The 21,634-nt window shown below is 42.9% G+C and overlaps 1 protein-coding gene across 9 annotated transcripts in view; it reads left to right on the top strand.

The window, feature by feature from the left end:
* The window catches only part of GALNS (galactosamine (N-acetyl)-6-sulfatase), a 66,739-nt gene extending 46,400 nt beyond the window's left edge, over positions 1–20,339 (top strand). For 7 of the 9 annotated variants that reach the window (XM_075118470.1, XM_075118473.1, XM_048870838.2 and 4 more), the window contains 3 exons: positions 382–503; positions 13,845–13,962; positions 16,754–20,339. In XM_075118470.1, the coding sequence (XP_074974571.1) occupies positions 382–503; positions 13,845–13,962; positions 16,754–16,840 (327 nt within the window). In that variant the 3' untranslated portion in view covers positions 16,841–20,339. Of the gene's footprint in view, positions 1–381; positions 504–8,540; positions 8,722–13,844; positions 13,963–16,753 lie in introns of those variants that run through there. The other 2 variants (XM_048870834.2, XR_007359297.2) reach the window with 2 other exon arrangements.
* Positions 20,340–21,634: the final 1,295 nt, after the last annotated feature.

Raw genomic sequence — 21,634 nt, 5'->3', positions numbered from 1 at the left:
ATTAAATTACCTCCCCTTTTGTCTTTCATTTGCCATTTCATTTTAATGAATATTTTATAGAGATGATTTCTGCTTTTTAATAGTACAGAAATGTGAGTCCTGCTTCAGCTCTCACTCCTGCTTTATACCAGTAGAGTTACCTTTTCCACCCCAGCATAAATAACAGCAGAATCCAGTTTGCAGACACAGAATCAACTTTCGGTTAAAACTTCTTTTAAAAAAAAAACCTGTCACAGTTAATAACGGGAGAGTGGGAAAGTGGTCTCAGCCAAAGTCTTGAGAGCTGAGGAGTTCATATTTACATCTGTTATTAAATAATAAACTCAAACCCATTATTTCATCCCACATTCCCAGTGATCCACTTCGTTCTCTCCAATGCAGGGTATTGATTTCTGTCCTGGGCAGAACATTTCTGGAGTAACAACCCATACTCAGGAGGAACACACCAAACTGCCTCTGCTCTTCCACTTGGGAAAGGACCCTGGGGAAAAATATCCAATAAGGTGAGCAAGAAAGACACTAATGGAAATGTTCATTGTTGTAAATGTTCTGGTCCAGAAGGATCTGGGAAGTGAGGTGACAGGAAAGTCTTCAGAGAGCACAGTGTGACTTTAACACAAGGCTTAGTTCATCTGGCATTTACTCTCCTGTTACAGATGCATTTGGTCCCATTATTTCACTGACCTGACTCTTTTGATTACTGGAAAAGGTGGGTGAGGTAATGTTTTTTATTGTACCAACTTCTGTTGGTGAGAGAGACAAGCTTTGAAGCTTACACAAAGCTCCTCTTCCAGCTATTCAGGTTCTGTTTCCTATGGGTAAAATAAGCTGTATTAAATGGTCAGCATGTCACTGTGAGCATTATATTGTTTTCATGTCTTGCTGTCCATCTTATTAATTCATTATTAATGGTATGTATTTTGTTAATTGATTATTATTTTGTCCCAAGAGGGATGTGAACAGGCAAATGCATCGAATGAAACTGATATGGCGATTGTGCCAATCTAGCAGTTAAAGCAGAATCCACGATCATATAGCTATGTGTGGAAGGGAGACACATTTCTTAGGGAACAAGTGGTGGTGTAGTACATTAGCATAAATATCACCTTGGGTATATGGCAGTACCTAAGGGGTATCTGTTTTATATATTTCTCAATAGACTTGCTAGCTGTATCTTAAAATCTGTATGAAGATCAGGTGTTACTCCCCAGAAAGCTTAGACAGGTGACCACAATTCCAAACTAACAAATAGAGAACAGAACAAAATATAGTTTTTCAAATGGTTTGGCCAGACACTGGGTTGGCACCTGTTCCAGGTTGGCTTAGACTGTCTAAAGAAAAGGAGGACTCGTGGCACCTTAGAGACTAACACATTTATTAGAGCATCAGCTTTCATGAGCTACAGCTCACTTCATTGGTTGCATGCAGTGGACAATACAGTGGGGAGATTTATATACATAGAGAACATGAAACAATGGGTGTTACCATACACACTGTAAGGAGAGTGATCAGGTAAGGTGAGGTATCCGATGAAGTGAGCTGTAGCTCATGAAAGCTTATGCTCTAATAAATTTGTTAGTCTCTAAGGTGCCACAAGTACTCCTTTTCTTTTTGCGGATACAGACTATCACGGCTGCTACTCTGAAACCTGTCATTAGACTGTCTAGTAGCTCTTGTCCCATGTCCAACACCCCTTACCTTTTGTGTCCCATGGACAGGACTGACTCTAGGGCAGCTGCAGAATAGCAAATCAGTGAACATGCACACCCAAGCTAGTCTGCTGTCTGCGCTTGTTCTCCAGGGCCAAGCCTCCCCTTTCCCATCTCAGCACATTCTGAGAGGTTTTGTCACCAGTACCTTCCCCCTGCATTCTGTCATGGCAAGTGGGAAGCTTTCAAGCCTGTGGGAGCTTCCTCAGAGAGTAATTGAGTTGGTGGATTCCCTGCCTACTCTTTGGAGTGGGCTGGCCTCTTAATCTCCCATAACTGTGTCACTGCAACCTGCACCTCTAGCAGACTTCCTGCCTCAAATGATTTGTGCAAAGGTTTAAGCAGGCATCAGCTAACCCAGCCAGAAAGTGAATCAGGCCCTGTAAGTTTAATTACAACCACCCTACGAAAAGTCTGGCTGGGCTCCGCCCTTCTCCATTGATTAGGAAGAATGATATGGGAGTTTTAGCACAGTCAGATGGCGGACTGGGATATGCTATCATTTCCATTCCCGTTGGCTCTGATTTATAGAATGTATAAGTAAATAAGGAGGAAAGTGGAGCCACCAGGACCACCTGCACAGAAATGGTTTTGCGCAGTGGCTTCTACAGAGATGTTTTCTGAACTGACAGGACTGCAATTACTCAACCATTTTAAATAATTGAGTGGATGCACTCATTCCATTATTTTCAACAGCACTGAGCCTGTACTGTCCACTAAGTGTTCTCACTAGACAGAGAGAAGGGGAGAAAACATATTTTCACTTCTCTCTCTCATAACAGATGAGCACCCTAGAGGTACATTACAGAGTGTATAAAACTCTCCAGAATCCCATTGCATTTGCTCTCTTTCTATTGCATTTCAGCACTAATGAACAAACCAAATCATATCACATCTTATTCTTTGCAGTTGCTGCTGTGTTTTAAATTCAGCTCAGTAAAATTACATTACTGGATTGGGATTCCAGATGAGACTATATCCGGTTTGGGTTAATGGCTGTGTTTTTTGCGGAAGGTGGAAATCACCCCATTCCAAAAATTAGATAATCAGAAATCTTATCTTGGCTATGTTGGTCTGTGTTTTGGAGAGGCTTATCTGGGAGGTGTCTGTCTGCAGGGCACCTGCTGCCTGATAGTTTAAGCATTCCTTTCAACATCCATGTTTTGAGGATTGAACTAAATTCCAGTGATACGTCTGTAGTCATTTCTCATATGGTTCCATTGCTTTCTGGACACACACAAGCTGTTGCCTTGATTGAATTTTATGGTAAGATTATGACATGATTATGGAAAGCAGTGATGTTATTTAGTCTGCGGAAGAGAAGAATGAGAGGGGATTTGATAGCTGTTTTCAACTACCTGAAAGGCGGTTCCAAAGAGGATGGATCTAGACTGTTCTCAGTGGTAGCAGATGACAGAACGAGGAGTAATGGTCTCAAGTTGCAGTGGGGGAGGTTTAGGTTGGATATTAGGAAAAACTGTTTCACTAGGAGGGTGGTGAAACACTAGAATTTGTTACCTAGGGAGGTGGTGGAATCTCCTTCCTTCAAAGTTTTTAAGGTCAGGCTTGACCAAGCCCTGGCTGGGATGATTTAGTTGGGGATTGGTCCTGCTTTGAGCAGGGGGTTGGACTAGATGACCTCCTGAGGTCCCTTCCAACCCTGATATTCTGTGATTCTGTGATATGCAAACCATAATGGACAGGCTGTTTTTAGTAAATGAATATTTCTTTCTGCAACATGTAATGTTACTCTTCTCTTGTCTCTGGTCACATTGGAAACATCATGGAAAGTAGGTCTTCTATGTAATACTTAAATTATCCTCATTTATAGGGATGTTACTGGTGTGTCTGGTGTGTATTTTTATTTAGTTTAATTATCCCCTTTGGCAGCTTGCCCATTGGGAGTCCCTACATTAATGTTCCTCAGAGGGAAAACCAGCATTCTGTTGCCAAAAGGGTAATTTAAGTCCGTACTGGTCCCAGTAAGAACCTTGATTACCTGCATCTTCTTCACTTTTTGTGGTAAGGATTGAACCAGTTTTGTGTCTTTGTCATCTGAGATGTTAATGATCATGTCTAAGAAGGCTGAGGGACAGACACTAATTTATGTCTTATGTTGTTTTTTGTAGCTCTGAGGGGTTATTTTTTGAAACATAAGATCATACATTAACACTGACATCGTCGGGGAGAAGCATTTCTCTAAGTCCAAGCAATATTAATTCTCCTCTCAGGACACAATTCCTCGTCCTTCAGATTAATTTAAATCCACTGGAACTGTAGAAGGCCTTTGTTACAGAATATATTAGAGACTGGACTAGGTGATTTAATAAGTCTTTTCCTTTATTAAATTCTTTGATTCTCTGAGTATTGCACATCCCACAAGTACCATACAGGGAACAGTTCTTCCAAGAATATCATGCATCCAAGCAACATTTTAGAGAGATTAAAATAATCTGTTGCTAGCACCTTCAGAACCAATTGTGGGGAAAAATACTTCAGCTTTATTCACACGTGTCTATATTAAGATGCTTTACAATACTCACTAAGAACACAAGCAAACAGTATATAAAACTAAATTTAGCACAGCATAAAATACAATAAACCCAATACAAACTGCAATAAAGAAGGTGTTTGGAGTCAAACTCTGAAGGTGCAGAAGGAATTGTCAGAATAAATCTCCAGAGGTGCAACATCTTAACAAACCAGCACAGAAAGCTAAAGCCATTGCTTGTCATTAATGGCAGTCAGTACTGCCATCCGATCTGAGTGATTAATCCTCATCCAAACTAGGAGTCCACTAAAACTCTGGGCCTAGAGAAGTAGTGACCTCTGATTTAAGACAATATAGTTGGCTAAAATGGAGGAAACAGTTGGAATCCACAAAATTGGCTATTTACTAATGATTTCCGAATCCAACAGGAATGTTTTTAAAACAGGGTTTACAAGAGCATGATGAAAAATCCTAGAAACCATCAAAGAATTAACAATGCTAGTTATAGCGCCAGAAAAGAGAGGAAGAAGCGCCTGACAGAACTGATAGGAGAAAGGATCTGACAGAAGAGCAGCCAATCTGACCTCACAGGTCAGGGCAGAAACGTCAGAATGAGCAAAACCGGTGTATAATTTCACCCAGGGGACAATCAGAGGGAAAGTTATGCTGGGTCCTCACCATCTAACCAGAGGGAAACAGCAGCGGCCGCATTGAGGGAGAGCACCTGCAAATTACCTGCAGCCCAAGGAGAAGTGCCGAGGAAAGCATTAAAACTATGAAAAAGTTGCTGAGAAGTATGGTTAGATGCCTCGGTCAAGACAACAGAAGCCTAGTGTCAACCAAGCAGGTGTTAGACAATGAAAGATTGCTAGGAAGCACTCACGTCAGGCACATGCCTGGAGTTCTTCCAGCAACACCTCTTGCAACAAACAAGTCATCCCACAGCCTGGAGGGGTTTGAAGAGAAATATGACTGTGGAGGACAGCTTGTCTAAGTACATCTGTGGGCTTTTGCCCTCTGTAATCCAGACATTGGTACCTCTGTGTTGCAGTGAACCATTAAATCAACCTCTGCTTATATAAACACCTGCAAATATTTTGATGATTAACCCTCTTAGCTGAGAGTGACGCTTCACAAAAAGGAATATTAAAAGAAACTCATGAATGAAAGTTCAAGTGAAAAATTATCTGAAAAGGGCAAAGTCAGCTAATAAAAAGGTCCAGACAATGTCTAGACAAGTGAGTGGCCACAAGAAATGGCTGCCTCAAATCAAGACTCACAAATCAGCATTGAAACAAATACAGAAATATCAGGTGAATAATCGCCATCATTTTTGTTTAAGTGGCCATAATTAAGCAGTGGACAGTACAAGGCTGAAAAGTCAGCAAACCGCTCACAAATTCTATTGGTGAACTAGGTTGTACAGCGCCTCGCACAACGGGGTCCAGGTCCATGATGAGGGGTACCTCCTACGTAGTATGTTAATATTGCTACTACTGCTCATAATAATAGGTAGGAAATAAACTACTTCTGCCCTGGAAACTGCCACACGGCACCTAGATGAGGTTACAGGGCAGGCACTAACTTATAATAAGGCTCTACCACTAGAAACACCATTAGTGCAACACCTCCAGCCTAAGCAGCCGTTGCAGAAGAGTGTGGAGAACAGTGCCACCCTAATCTGTGACGCTACGGGAGTGATAAGAGTCTCAGAGACGAGTAGATCTCTGTCACTGCCAGGAGGTCAATCTTCCTGATGATGGACCATATCAGATCTGTTAACCACAGACTGCATTCTGGAGTAAAACCATCCATGCTCAGATGACTGAGGAAGGGAAATACAGTCAACAGGAGTTATGGAAATGAAATTAGCCAAACAGAGAGCAGAGGAAGAAAAGTCCAACTGGCAGATGACACAGGAGGACCCCCCCAGCAGTGACCTGCTACCCCCAGTGATGAGTCCTGGGAGCAAAAACAAAACTTAGCACCACCAAGTAATTAATAAGACACAAACATAACTGTAAAAGCAGCAGCAGCACCTATCCTCCCAGTTAAACAACATACTTAGCTAAATAGCAGCAATAAGGGCTCCGATGGAAAAAAGAGAGACAATGCAGCATGGAATACAGGAACGCTCCGCTCCGAGGCAACGTCTGGTTTTCAGTGAGGGTCTAGCTCTACCCTGTTTCACAGCTGTTTTGACTGAGGTGCAAGCGGCCGTGCCTTGTCTGAGGTCATGCAGTGATCCTGGGGACTCTGCAACCAAGGAATCTCTTGTTTTCCAGGCCTCGGATAAAACTGCTAAACCACACTCCCACATCCCCCCCCCCCCATGCCTCTTCCCCCCACATTTTCTTTCTAGGATTGTGGTGTTCCCTGTTTAACATGTGCTTGTTGAGCTCTTCTGAAGACAGAAAATTGATGTAGGAGGTGTGGGGGAGGGGACTATCCTTCTCATCTTCTGAAAGATCTAGAGCTCATCTGGTGTTTCCATGCTTGGTAACACCTAATCAGTACAAAAGTTACTTCCCTTTCCCACATGGGAAGGAAGGTGATGGTATGTCTGGGCTATCTCTGCTTTCCACTGGGAGGAAGGGCTAACTCCAGACTCTCACCCTGAATCAGCCGGGACTGTAGCTCAGTTATACATGCCTACACTTGCCACAGTCCAGCCCTCCCTATGGTTTCCTTTTGTCCAGTGTTATTGCAACAGCATTTCTTACTGCACTCTATTCCGACTTTAGGAGTAGTAGCCCTGTCTAAATGGACACGGGCTGCTGTCACCCACGTTGTAGATCGATAAAAGATGTCCATCTCCAGAGCTGCCACTGACGCTTTGTACAAGGCCTTCTCTCCCTCCCTCCCCCACTCTCCACCACCACCATGGCAAAGATTTGAATAACAATAGTGCTTTAAAATCTGCATTTGATCATTGTGTGCAGCTTTCATGGCACCAGCACACACTTCAGGGACACCTTAAATTCTAAAGTTAGCATTTAAACAAAAGTGGTGTAAATGGGTCCAGTACTGAGAGCTGAGACCCAAGAAAACACAATTGTTGGAATTAATGCTAATACGGGAGACCATCAAACACTCATTTAACCACACATTCCTTTATTAAGTCCAAAGGCCAAATAGTAGTTTATACAATTGCTCTAAACATGTCCAACAGCCTAAAGAATAAGCAATTACAACACCCAATACAGTAAGAAAAAGTATTTCACAAGCATGTGATCAGCATACTTATAAACAGGCCAGACCTAGGGAAAACTGTCTATTCCTGGCATGCTCCAGCATGACAAAGAACCCTCACAGTTCATAACTTTTTAAATCCCCTTCAACAAACAAACAATGTCCTAGGTAATTAATACTCTCACTAACAACCAGTTTGAGACAGTTTGCCCTTATTTCCAGTCTTAATCCAGATAAGATTTACAATCTCCCTTTTCCCCAAGGTGTCTCCTCTTTCTCTCTTCCCACCCTTCCCGCTGACCAATAGATTTTTTTGTTGCAGCGGGGTTCCCATCGGTCTTCCTTTCTAAGGTAACACTGGTATCCATGTTGGCTCCTTCTAAGACAGACTTTTTTGCTTTATTTAAAACCATCAGCAGCACCCCTATTGGTCAGAGGCCCTCTTTTTGGAAACTTCCCCTTATCTCATTAGTTATTTTTTTTGAACCAGACATCCTCCCTATTTCATTTCTTTTACCTTATAACTTGTTTCTTTCAAGACCTTCCTTTTACTTGCCAGCCAGGGCCTTTCTTTACAACGCACCTATTTCCTTAAGCAAACTTAAGCTAACTCTGATTCCCTAATTTTGTATTTACTCTACAACAATGGTCAAAAAAAACAAACAAACTCAACACCAGAAAAAGAAGAGCAGTTAAAAATAGGCTGAGATTAAATGGACCAGAGGGACAATCCTTTTGCTGATTGCTAGAGACAGCCAGCCACCAAGAGGAACCTGATTGACATACTCAGGAAGGGTGCTCCCTAGATGAGCCTCTGAATTCAGAAGGCCTTGCTTCTACATAGAGCCAGCTAGAATCTCAGACAAAAATCAAGGACAACGTGGTTGATTTGTAAATGCCTTGGAGAGAAAAGGTGTGAGGCAGTCACTCAGGCCTAGCTCATTGTAGGCTTTCTATGTTGTCAGCAGGAGAATTGTAGGAGGAGTGTGATAATTTTGCACAGCAAGAGCCAAAAGGATTTAAGAGCAATTGTATTAAAATTCCCCCAAAAGCTACCAGAATAAAAGATGATTAAAATATGGGTCTCAGGACTGTTTTTTTTATTCTAACCCTCTTCCCATTTCCCTTTATGTCATGCCTCCTTCCAGTCAGTGCAACTTGCTGCATCTGAAAAGCAGAGCCCAGACCAGTTGTCTCCATCTCATCTAATACAGATTTTACATTGAGAATAAACTTGACAATGGAAAACAGCAACAAAGGAAGACTGAATAATAGCAGAAGATTAAGTCTTAGATACTACAGTGGTGGACGCTGTAGGAAACCCAGAAGGTACCTGAAGTAGATAAGATTAGCTCATCAGGGTCTGGATGTGATTATTTAATAATTAGAAACAAAAAGGGATTTTTGTTAGACCAATTCCTGTAGAGAAAGAAGTAAAATACAGAAGCCACTTTATTAACCAGATATTATGTTCTTCCACTACCTTCACATACGTCTGGTAAAATACACTGTAAATCTGAGCACTAGTATTAAATAGCTTGGTGTCAGACTTCTGTGAAGCTTGTTATATTATCACGAGGAGTCCGGTGGCACCTGAAAGACCAACAGATTTATTGGGCATAAGCTTTCGTGGGTAAAAAACCCACTTCTTCAGATGCATCTGAAGAAGTGGGTTTTTGACCCATGAAATCTTTAAGGTGCCGCCAGACTCCTCGTTGTTTTTGTGGATACAGACTTAACACAGCTACCCCACTGATACTTGTTATAGTATGACCATTTGGGACCATTTCTCTCAATAATAAGGTAATCCTATGGTCCCCAGGATAGAGGTATTGGAGTCTGCTTGTATATTAATCACATGGAAAAGGTATAATTTAAAAACCAAGATCTAGCTCAAAAACTAAGCTAGCTAGAAATGTTTCAGAGTAACAGCCGTGTTAGTCTGTATTCGCAAAAAGAAAAGGAGGACTTGTGGCACCTTAGAGACTAACCAATTTATTTGAGTATAAGCTTTCGTGAGCTACAGCTCACTTCATCGGATGCATACTGTGGAAACTGCAGAAGACCACAGTATGCATCCGATGAAGTGAGCTGTAGCTCACGAAAGCTTATGCTCAAATAAATTGGTTAGTCTCTAAGGTGCCACAAGTCCTCCTTTTCTTCTAGCTAGAAATGTTCTCCCTGATTTGGGTATACTGTGTATTACGGGTTTATGTGTGATGAGAAAGATAAAGAAATTGTCTCATAACTTCTAATAGAATTCAAAATTAGTAGCAAACCTGAAGGTGAAGGACTGTGAGGATTCTAAGATTAAAATGATACTCTGTTAATCAAAGTACTACATTAAAGACCTCTCCATCCCTTCCTACAAATGTTAATTTCACAGTAGGGCATGGAAGAGGGGGGTTAACAGCAGAGCAGTTTATGTGTGGATTTGTTTGGAGAGGGAGGAGACAAGAACAGATTGCCAAAGCACAATTACTCTAAATGAACTAAGCACAGGCCACACCTGTGTCTGGGACCTAGTGCTTGCAATCCAGCCCTGATTGGCTCTCCAGAGACTTCCCAGAGGTAAAGTGTCAATTAGTGTAATGACCCTGGACTTTGTCCACTCTGTTCTTTCATTCTGAGCATGGAATAACTTCATGTACACAGGGGGATCTCTTTTAGCAAACTCCTCTCAACAACACCTGCTCAACCCTTGCTCACGTTCTCTCTTCTTTCACTGCTATTCCCAGCTCTTCCCTTCAGCAGGATTGTTGAGCTAGAATACAAATCCAGTGTGCCCTGGAGGCAGAGAGGTCTGAACCTTCACTCAGATGGTAACATTCAAACACCTGGCTTGAAAATATCATTTTTATAGAAAATGCTGCAGACTCTGCACTTGGGGCCTGATCCTGCATTCCCATTGAAGACAGTGGGGTGACTCGTAAGAGTAAGAGGTACATAGCTAGGAACCTCTCTTACTCTTACGAGTCACCCATTGTCTTCAGTGGGAATGCAGGATCAAGCCCCTAATCAAACTCGCACTAATCAAACTCACACTCCTATTACAAACGCCTTCTCCAAACATGCTTCTGCCATGAGGCTGTGGGCAATGAAAACCCACTAAATACAGTCACCAAATACTGCTCTGTGAAAGCACAGCACGTGAGCGTGGGATCCTCAGCCAGCATATTGTAGATATGAGCAGATCAGCCTGCGGGTCTGAGTAAGTTGTGAACTCGGTGGGGCAGAGACTCCGTCTTCCTCTGTTTTTTGGGCCAGCCACACTGGCACTCAAATAACAACCACAAAGGAGCGAATGATGATTTCACGGCATGACTCCAGTTTAAAGTGAACAGTAGTCACATGGCCAGTGCACTGCCCCGGTATACCCCCACACACTTGGAACGGGACTAGATGAGAAACAGGGGTTGTGTTTTAAAAACATGTTATAGCTAACACATTTTAGGGCCAGACTGAGAGAACCTTACATTGACTAGTACTCTGGCCTGTACACCCTGAGGAGTCCCACTGAAGTCAGACTTAGAGTACTTCAGGTGAGTAAGGCTGTCACAATTCAGCATGTTTTAAAACACTTGTGTAGGCTCAGTGTAACTTTTAAGAATATGTCTATACAGTACTTAGCTTGTATTCACTAATACCTTTTAGGTCATATGTTTTCAAACACAGCCTAGACATGGCCCTGAAGTTTTAGACTGCACTTGCTTTACAGATGTGAAACTATTTTCTGAGCTAGGCTGCTTCAAACAGACCATGCTTCTGGAAATTGTTCAGTCTGTGCCAAATACTGAAAGGATCTAACTGTTGAGGTACTACAGTGATGGATGGTTTGAATACCCCAAGATAGGTAGATAAAAGGATCGGGGTGTTTCTGTTCAGATCAGTCGAGGAAACTGGAATGGGTTCACAGGAACTGATGTTGGGCCTAGATTTCTTCTGGTAACTGAACTAGTGAGGAACACACAAACAATGTCCTGCATATGCAGATTAGAGCAAGGAGATGCTGTAAATGACACTAGCCTTCTCGATTCTATTCGGCACCATGCACACGGATAACAGATGGCTGGTGAGACGTAGAGCTGTGGGCAAACCCAGTGGCTGTGATTATGATGAAAAGGAGGGTTTCACCATCTACCGCCTTGACATGTATGGAGCAAAAAGCAGCAAAATCACAGCAACACATTGTTACCTGTCAGCCAGGCCACATCTCGGTTTTCCAGCTAATTTTGAACCCTGTGTACCAAAAGCACTTTTGGTGGGTGAAGCATATAACCCTTAGATATTTTACAAAGAAGATGTGAAGCTTAAAGTTCCATTTATAAATTGTTTATAAAAGGTTAATAAATGCTGAATAGGGGTTAAATGTGTTACAGACATAAGTAGTATGTGTGTTTAGATCATTATAACCACATCAGTAAAAAGTCTGGTGGTTTTGAGCAACCTATTGATCCGTTGGACTCTAACAATTAATTAACCATTTATTAACCCTTTTATAAATGGCACCTTACTACAAAGTGTGATCAAATAAGGTTTTCAAAGCACTTTGAGGTCAATAGATGAAAGGTGCAATAGAAGGACAAAGCACTATTGCTATTCGAATGTATTTTCATGTGAAGTACACAAGCTATCTTGGTTTCTGATCTGCCAATCACAGTAGCATTTAGGCTTGAGATGCGTTCTCTCTTTTCAATTTTGCAGCATAGTTTCATTTCCTCCTTTAAAGAACTATCCAATTTCAATAGGCTCCAGTGCCCAATTTATTGGGTAAGTCATTGTACCTCTCCTCTCTTACTACATCCACAGCCTTTGTGAGCTTCCCTTTGTGGTGTCTCCTGCCAGCGCACCGGCTCTTCTTTGTGGTCTCTTCCTGTATGTCAACATAGATTAGCTTTTAAGGCCTAACAACCTCCGCTGAATAACTTTTTTTAACAAATGGTCATCCTGGAAGTCCTGTGTGTTGAATGTGACCAGAGAACCTCCAGATACAATGTGGCCATTGTGCCATTCGGGTGCAATGCTGTCTCAACTCACTGGCCATGTGGCTGCTGCTTTGAATGCTCCTATCAAGAGTGGTAGCCAGAGATAGTCTTTGGGACTGGCAAAACGTTTGGTCGACCCCCAGTTTTCAGAATAGCCTCAGGTGTAAGATAGAACTGTAGAATCTTCTGCAATTGGAGAAAAAAGGAGATAGTGTGATGGAATGGGAACTTCACAAGAATAATCTCTCCTGGTGGTCCAACCAAATCATACAGCTGGACCTGGTGATAGTCTCTACATTTGTTCTCTAATCCAGGATACAGCTAGCTAGGTGTGAGAGAGACAGATTAGCTTGCTTGAGCTTGTCATTCCCAATTCCCTTTCGTTCTCTATCAGCATAGCTCAGACCCATCCCCACACTCAGCTTCCCTCTGGAAGGCTGCCGAGGAGATGTGATATTTATAGGGTTTACTGGAAACAGTTGGCACATTGCTGGGCTTCAAAATACGATTGTTTTTCAGAGAAGGAAATTAGCTGGAGTGTGGGGCTGGTGGCCAGCTCCGGCTGTTAGCAAAGAGAGCCGGGGGTCAGGGCCACGTTGCATTGTTTCCCTTTTATCTCCAGAAGCAATTTGCCATTCTCTGTTTCTTAAGTGACTCTTAATATGGGCAAAATAAGATCATTGGGTATTATCCTCCATTTTAGAAGTATTTGAAGTATTGCCACAGTGAAATAGAGTGTAAACCACTTAAACAATACCTACTGAAGTAATCATTCTGATTAACAGGAGATAGGTTCACAGTTCTTTGCATGCGGGCTTTAGGCGGCCAACTCCCCATTAAGGTCAATGGGAGAAGCTCGACTAGTGTCCTGTGTATGAATGTGACCGGTTGGTGCCAGCCAGCAACAATAACGTTGCTGAGAACATTCTTGTGGTTTAAACATGGGCTGGGGAGTTGGGAACTCTGGGTTCTGTCTCTGTTCCGTGAGTTCTCTCTTGGGTTTCCCCATTTGCGGAGTGGGGTTCATGATATTTGCCCACCTCACTGGGGGATTGTGAGACTGAATTAGTCAATGTTGGTAAATAAAATACAAAATCCTTGGGTCGGAGCGCAACAAAGTCGCAAAGTACTGCAAAGGGAAAGTGGGTGGGGTGTTCCAAACCACCAAGGCCCCCAATTCCGATTTGAAATTCAATGGAAGTTCAACATCCTGCGCCCTCCAATGCTTCTGGAAATCCTACCCAACTTACTCATTTACTTATTTCAATGTGTTACCAGTGTTCGTATAGTGCTCTAGGCACCGTCCCAGAGCATCCGTACCAGGCATCAGTTTCCCAATGGATTTTAGCAATTGCCCTAAGTCCCATGCGCTGTACAAACTCATGTCCCCTAAACATACCGTACATCAAACCAGACACCAGGGTAGTGTCTAACTAATAACTCCTGTTGCTTTTCATATTGTTCTAGTTTTTCCAGCTCTGAGTATCAGGAAGTTATGGAACAAATATTCCCCCAAGTTCAGCTGCACAAGAAGACCATGGTGCCAGGGGAGCCACAGCTAAACATGTGTGACAAGGCCGTCATGGTAAGGGATTAAAACATAAATCAATTTGAGCATCCTTGTCTTATAATGTATTTTGTAAAGCTTAAAAGTCTCAGCTAACACTGAGGCGGGCTAGAGAAGAAAAGTCATTCAGGCCTTTCGAAGGGCTATCTGGCTACTGCATTGAAGATACAGCCATTGGTTATCTGTGGAATGCCGTAGTACAAAGTGAGCAGCCTTAGGCCTGGATAGTCAACCAGCACACTGTGATAAACTCTGTGACTTCCTTCCTTATAGATAGCACAGTATCCACTGCTCTGGCGCCTTCGCCTCCATCCTAATCCCCTGTACACATCGCAGAAATCCAGCTGCATTGTGAGCAATGGTATCGGCACCTGGGCTCTCGTAGTTCTCCGTGGGTTTGGGTATCTTGGGTCCATCTCCCCAAGCCCTCCCACAACTGTTTTTCCAAAGTCTTCATGATCTTAAACACAGCAAATGGAGAGGAGTGCTGATTTTCTGTTCAGGTGGTATTTGAAACTGCATGTTTGATAGCTGTGCTGTGGCATTTCAGTCGAAAAGTCCCTGATGTCTACTGAGCTCCTTCTGAACTTGGTGATTTGGGACATTGAGAAGGGCACAGAGCAGTGTGCAAGATCTGAAGCCTGTAAACCCCAAAGAGGGAGAAGTATTTAGTGTAGTCCAAGATGTGTGTCGAGGATACTGGGATGAAACTGAAAAAACAGAAAACGTTGTAGGTTGAATAGCAGGAAAAATCCTCCTGACCATGAAATAATCTTCCAGGGCAAATTCCAACGGCTACAGTATATAACATAGGGAACAGTCTTGCATTAGTAGAGAGATGGATAGTGTCCCCTTGTAAGTTTTTACCATCTCTAATTTCTAGGGTTTTCATTTCTTGGATGTTGTGCAGGGGGAAGCAATTGAATCAGTCCTCCTGTGCTGCGTTCACGTTTGCTTTAATAACTGTCATCACTCAACAGTGGTATTATATTGCCTGCTTTGATAAATGGATTGAAAGGTTCTCTTAATTTCTGCATGTATCTACTGGTGGGTCCCCATATCTGTTCTTAGTGCCAAGCCCATTTACTTGGGTTGTGCACTGAAGAGCCCTTGGGGGACTGGGAAGAGGAATCTTTCCTGTTTGGCTATGGAATAAAGCCGGTCAACCACTTCGTAGCTGTTACTCCAGTCTCAGGACAGGAATAGGAACTGCAACTTCAGCACCTCTGCACCACTGATGTGGCAAATCCTCCACTCTCTTGTGCTCCCCGTCACTAGTGCACAGGGAACTCCTGTCGCGCTGCTCTCTCAATGTGCTGGTTTGGAGAAACTGCCCCTATGCCTGGACTCACTCCAGGTTTGTTGGAGGTGGGACTTGGCACATGAAGGGATCTCAGGACGTGGTGTTTAAAGAATGGATCTATGAAAGCTGAATGGATTTAAATCTTTGAGTCTAAAGCAGATGTAATCCAGGTTTTCAAAAGGATGAAAATTCCCTTTGTTTGTTTGGATCTTTATTGCTTCAGCAGAATGTTTAGCCTGTGACATTTCCAGTGGGTTTCCCATGTTCTTATGTATTTTGAAAGTGAGAAACATATTTAGAAAACAGAATTAATTGTTCTTAAATTGTCTGGAGCCCTTCGTTTCAGGAGACGGGCTCGTATGAAATCTCTCTGCCTTCCTGTTCGCAGCCTGCAGAGGTTGCTGGCACGTCACTGCCATCTGCTGTTAGTTACGTGGAATGTAAACCTGCTCCAGCGTTTTTTGTAGCATTAATCTTTTCCCTGAAGGAATCTGATACTAAACTAATGCAAATGACTAGATTAAATAAATTATATATATATCTATCTATATGACAGTAGGTCAGAGCAGACTTGACCTTTAATAACTGACAAGAAGAGTTTCCCATGGATGTATGGGTACTGAGAGAGAGGAAAGAGAGATCAGCATTTACCAGGCTACTGTTTCATAAGAGGGAAAGCAGAGGATTTCTGGAGACAGAACAGGAATTGTAACTTTTCATTCATTTTACTGCAATCCCACATTTCATTTTGTTTTTCATCATTTAAATACTCACACTCCCACTCGCCCATGGGTCTGCTGGGTTTCCTCACTGACCATGTTTATCCTCTGCCGCCTGCACACTGGGACAAGATCATTCAAGAAGCAAGAAAACAAGGGAGGCAAATAGCCTTGGTTCACATGCTTTGGCGTGGTCATTATCTAAGCGTTTCCTAATCCATCAATTCATAGGCTAATCCCCCAAAATGCTCATTAAAATGCAAATATTCTTCTCTCTTTCACCCTCAGCCTTCAGAGGCTGCTGTCTTGTACTTGGTTCCTTAAGAAATTTTACAAAATACCTTACTGCTAATAATTACAGCCTCTTTCGGGATCAGGGGCAATTTAAGGGGTTTCACCAAACATGTAGATTTGCTCCCTCATCATGTTACTGGAGAGAGGGGTCACCACAACAGACTGCAGATCTCAGAGGGGAGGCTAATGCAGGTGTCTGTTACTGAAAATGTGGAAGGCAGTTTCATAACCATCTGCTGAAAAGGGATTTGTGGGCTTGCCTGAGGACTGTAGGGATGAAATTCCAAAGGTGTAGATAGACGGACCCTGCTAGCTTCAGTCACGTGTGAAGGTTCCTTTTTCAATGAGAATATCAGAGTGGTTTTGTGTACTAAAAATGTAAATGGGTCTGTTGTGGCTCAGGGCTCATTGTCCAGCTCCTCTTCCAGATCTTGACAGTTTAATTCCACAAGGCTGATTTTATATGTTTGTTTGTTTCTTTCTTTTTTAACAGAATTGGGCTCCTCCAGGCTGTGAGAAGCTAGGAAAGTGTTTGGAACCTCCCAAGTCCAATCCAAAGAAATGCTTTTGGCCGCATTAATATTCCAACACGCAGGGTCTGCTCGAAAGCCGTAAGCAGCTGAGGTCATGGTTCACAATGCACATGGACACTTGTGTTTACGTCATGGAAGGGAGTGATGTAAGATAACATCACATACTCTTCAGAAAGGACCATGGTTACAGCATTACTTCTCAGGGTTATAGCAATTAGCTTTTGTTTAATTCAGTGTCTCTCTTAATGGGTCAAATGAGATGTTGCTGCAATACAGGGTAAATTTTCAGTAATGAATATAATTTTTAAAAGATATAACTAGAGAAGATTTTCAGCCAATCACAACTCTCTCATTCCCTCAGGAATGACATGGCTGTCCAGTCAACTTGCTCCTTTCCCACTCAGGCTGTTCTCGTGGATAACTCTTCATTTAAGTGGCCAAAAGTGGCCTCAAGGGAAGGTCCAAGAAGAAGGTTGCCAAGAACTTTCATACCCTCCAGATAGAATATGCCAGATTTGCTTTGTTTTACTTTCTAGTCACATAGGAATAATGTTTGTAGCTAGCTGCAGTAATTTTCAGTAACTGTTTTTTAAAATTGTACTTATATTGTAAGCTCTTTGAGGCATGGCTTTATTTCCCTTTTATCTTTTTAGTGTGTGTACGCAGCACCTAGCACATTGGTCCCTGATCCTTGGTTGGGCAACTTACGTGCTATCACACGACAAACAACACCAACGGGCTCTGTGTCTCCCTGCTGTAAACATTCCCTTCAATAGCCCAATATTAACCAGCAGCTTCCAGGTGGGAGAATGCCCTGTATTTCTCAAGCATGAATCTGCAAACACAGCTGTGGTGAGCATGAGCTAGGTAATATTTGTAATGCACTTCGAAGATGAAAAGTGTGATGTAAGTGCTAAATTTTCCTACAGTATTACAGGGAGTTCCTTTGGGACCCAGGGATGGCCCGCCGGGGCTTAGTTCATGATCCATTCACTTCAGAAAATCTGGGTTCAGATATGGATTTGGTCATACTTCCAGCCTGCCAAAGGAAGTCACTTTTCAGTCATATGGGCACAGCCAGCTGGAGGCTCAGAAAGGCCCATTTGCATCAGGATCTTTAGTCTTGGCACTGTTCCCAGTTTATGCTCTATGGGGAATTCTTCTCCCGGTGCAAACTGTCCAAGCACTGCACTCAGCATCCTGGGGCCAGCATTCCTGTAAGTGTAGTTCTCAGGAAATGTGAATCCCCAGCAGAATTGCACATGGAAGGCTCTTCCCCTGGCTCTGTATCTGGTACTCATGCGCCTCGCTAGTGCTAGCGGCTTTCTGCTGCACAAAGAAAAGTCCTGTGCAGCTTGTCTGGGCCACTGAAGACCCCACCTCTGTCGCTCCAGAGCACCCATTTGTCTTGATGCAGAGGTGAGTTGCTTCAGGACGGAAACAATCAAGATACCCCACGCTGCTGCACAGCTCTTCCACTCCTCCCCCCACCAAACCCCACAACTCCAGATAAACGGAGACAACCAGCTTCAGTCCCAACCATTATGCCACCCTTTGCGACCCTGGCTCTACACCTTTTGCCCACACAAGCTCTTCCCCTGCCTCCAAGCCTAAATAACCCAATCCGTCTGTTCCCCAAAGTACTTACCTCCTCTAAACCCCTTCACAGAGGCTGGACAGACCCACAGATATAGGATTGTCAAGAAGGGACACTGGAGTTGGCCTTGGCGCCCTTGGTGTCAGGAATTATAACCAGGAATTATCACCCTCTAGCAGAGCCCTCTTAGTATCTCTCAGATCTGCTCGTCTGTTGGCGTGATTTTTCTGCTGTTCTTCGTCGTATTTACCTTGTGGGTTAGAGTGTTCCTTGCTATCCATCAAAGATCTCAAGGCATCTCTGGTTGAGTCCTAACATATTTTATGTATGTCATCACAGTATGGCTGGTCCAAATGGCCCATTTTGAGTGATACGCTGGATGACCAGAGATGATGGATTAGATCCTGAGTGTAGCCAAAGGAATCATTACAAAACCGGCACCCCCGTTTCAGATCTCTCTCCTCTCTGAGCTTGACTGCCGCTGGGGCCTGTCACCCAGAAATGCTCAGAGCTTTACTATCCACGTTTAATACTCTACACTATCAACAGGCATGGAGATCAGAAGATGTTGGATTCCTTCATTATGATGCTCTGAAAATCACTGTCAACCTAAAATGTAATCATTATGAATGTAACGCTATGAGATCTGTGGACGAAAGGCACCATATAAACAGGGGTCAGTGCTTGTTCTTTGAGCTCCAGCCCAAACACACTAAGTTATTGCTCATTCTAAGCATTTATACCATGCTTGTCACAGTAGGATCTGGGTGCCTCTTATCCCATGTATTCCTTACCTTCCTCCCCCTTTTTCTTTCTTTCCCAGCTTATCATCTGTCTCGAAGAACTGCTTTTTCACTCTCTATACTCTCTTTTTCCCTGCTGATACAGGCCCATCACTTCCTCAGTATTTGATCAGTTACATGTAGCCCTGATTTTCATCACTCTGACAAGTCAGTTGCTTGAGATAACACTCCCACACTCCTGATCTCTGTGATCAGAAACAAAGGAACAGTCAGACACCACAAGCCATCATCCTTAGTATATCTGACTGTTCCTTTACTAACTTTAGACTTTGCTAACTCCAGGTGGGTTGCATCAACTGAAACATTCCAGAGGAGCATATAATATTGACATTTTCCCTCCTGTCTTTCTGGTTCTCTAAGCATCATAGTGTTGTATTATGGTCTGGAAAAAAAAGGGGGGGGGAGGGGAGAGAAACCAACTTAGAGAATGTGCAAAAATAAATAAAACTGATGCACAAGCTTGTAAAGCAAAATGGCAGTGCACCCAGCCAGGGCCCCTTAATGGGGGCACAGTAAGAGAAATGTAACAACCTGGGGATCCCATGATGCCTTGTTATGATTACACAGATATCAAGAGTACTGAACTGATTAGGTTTTACAAACAGCCTTAAGTGTTCATTATAATATTTCTAAGATATTGAATTTATAACATATCTCTGGGGTCTGTGATGTGATTTGGAAACAATCATGCCAAAGTGATAAATGCTGAGAAGTGCAGCATTTAGAGCCAGTTTTTTCAAAAGGGTGTGTGGAAAATGTCTGCATGTGCACATTTATTTGCAGTAGTTGTGCACAAAAATAGCCGTTTAGATGTCTAATTGATCTAATTAATCACTTGCATGTGCTGTTATGACGAGTGAATACACAGATTTTGCACACATCTGCATGCAGAATTCTGGATGCTGTAAGTGAATTGACAGTGATATTTGTTTAATTCTCTGCTCTGCCCTTGTTTCTTTATAAGAGACAGAAATTTCATATGAAGGAGCTATTGCTTTAAATTAAAATGAGAATAATTGTAGCAAATGGAAATAGCTGTATTGTTAAGAAGTATTTTTAATCAATGCCTCTTCCAAAAGTGGACAGTTTTTAAACTTGTGGGCCCAGGGGAATTGAAGAACAAAATAAAAGGGTATTTGATCAGCATGTGCAGCGTGTATTTTCTGAGGCTGACAAACTGAGAACACAGCAACCGAGATGCCAGCACTAGGATTAGAAACAACTAGAAACCGGCCTCTCTTCACCCTAGCAGAGTGAGAGCAAGTTGGGGTGAATGGCAGGATTCTAGCCAGGTGCTGATACAGCTCTGAGAGATGGAGCACAGTCTAGGATGGGACTGGGAATCAGGAGAGTTCTTATCCCAGCTCAGCCAGTGACCTGCTGCATGACCCTGGGTAAGTCACTTCCCCTTTCTGTGCCTTTCTTCTCCTCCCACCCTTAATCTTGCCTATTTAGACTGCAAGCTCTTTGGGGCAGTGCCTGTCTCTTACTGTGTTTGGGGAGTGGAGTGGGGGGGAGAAGGGTTCCAGTATAATGGGGCCCTTTACACACTACTGTCATACAAATAAATACCTCACATTGGGACAAATTCACTAATGAGCTCCAACTTTTGCACCACTCTGGTCACACAGAGCAGCTGTAAATTTGGCTTACCTGGCTGGGTAAGGTGAGTTTATGGTTGGCTTCTGTCACTGTAGCAGCACAAAGCAGCCAGAACATATTGGTAAATCCTGCCCTTAATATTTATATAGGACCTTTGATGCAACTTTGATCCAGTCTCCAGCTGCCCAGTGACCTCTCTGGTTTGGGAACTGCCCACACTGAGGCAGGAGTTGGTTTTCTTGTGGCTGTTGGCAGCTCAATCTTCTTTCAAAGGCAGGCAGGCTAGCAGGTGGGTCTGGCTGGTCTGTTATTGGCAGTGATGGTTTCTTGGTGTTTTGCTCTTTTAAGAGGTGTAGTTTGGAGCAGTACATAACATGAACTGAGAGAGGACTTTTGTCTTGAGATTATTCATGGTTATGTGATGTTCCCTTCTTGATATTTAAATATGCCTCCTAAATGGCATAAGCTTAAAAGCTGCCTAGGCTGAGAGACCAGGGAATTCCTTCCTTGACTTTAATTTCCAATTAGCTGATCCAGGAGACTCCAGAGATGGCCCCTTCCTCACCCCTTGAGGCTATGTTATCATCAGCCCCTCAATGCAAAGAAGCTTCTGAAATTGATGTAACTAATAATCATGGGAAAAGTCCTACGATATTCACAGTCTATGGCTCCAAAATTGGAGGCTTGATTTGAAAACCTGCAGCAACAAATGGATTATCTCGGTAGCAAATTAGTCTCTGTGGACCAACAATTTGGGAATCTGCACACTGGAATTGGAAACCAGCAGATCAATTCCAAACACTTACAACCAAGGTTGATGCCCTGCACACTGTGGTGAA

Source organism: Caretta caretta, chromosome 12 (assembly GCF_965140235.1).
Source record: "Caretta caretta isolate rCarCar2 chromosome 12, rCarCar1.hap1, whole genome shotgun sequence".
NCBI lineage: Eukaryota > Metazoa > Chordata > Testudines > Cheloniidae > Caretta > Caretta caretta.
The sequence above is the reverse complement of the archived record's forward strand: the minus strand, read 5'-3'. Positions and strand labels throughout refer to the sequence as shown.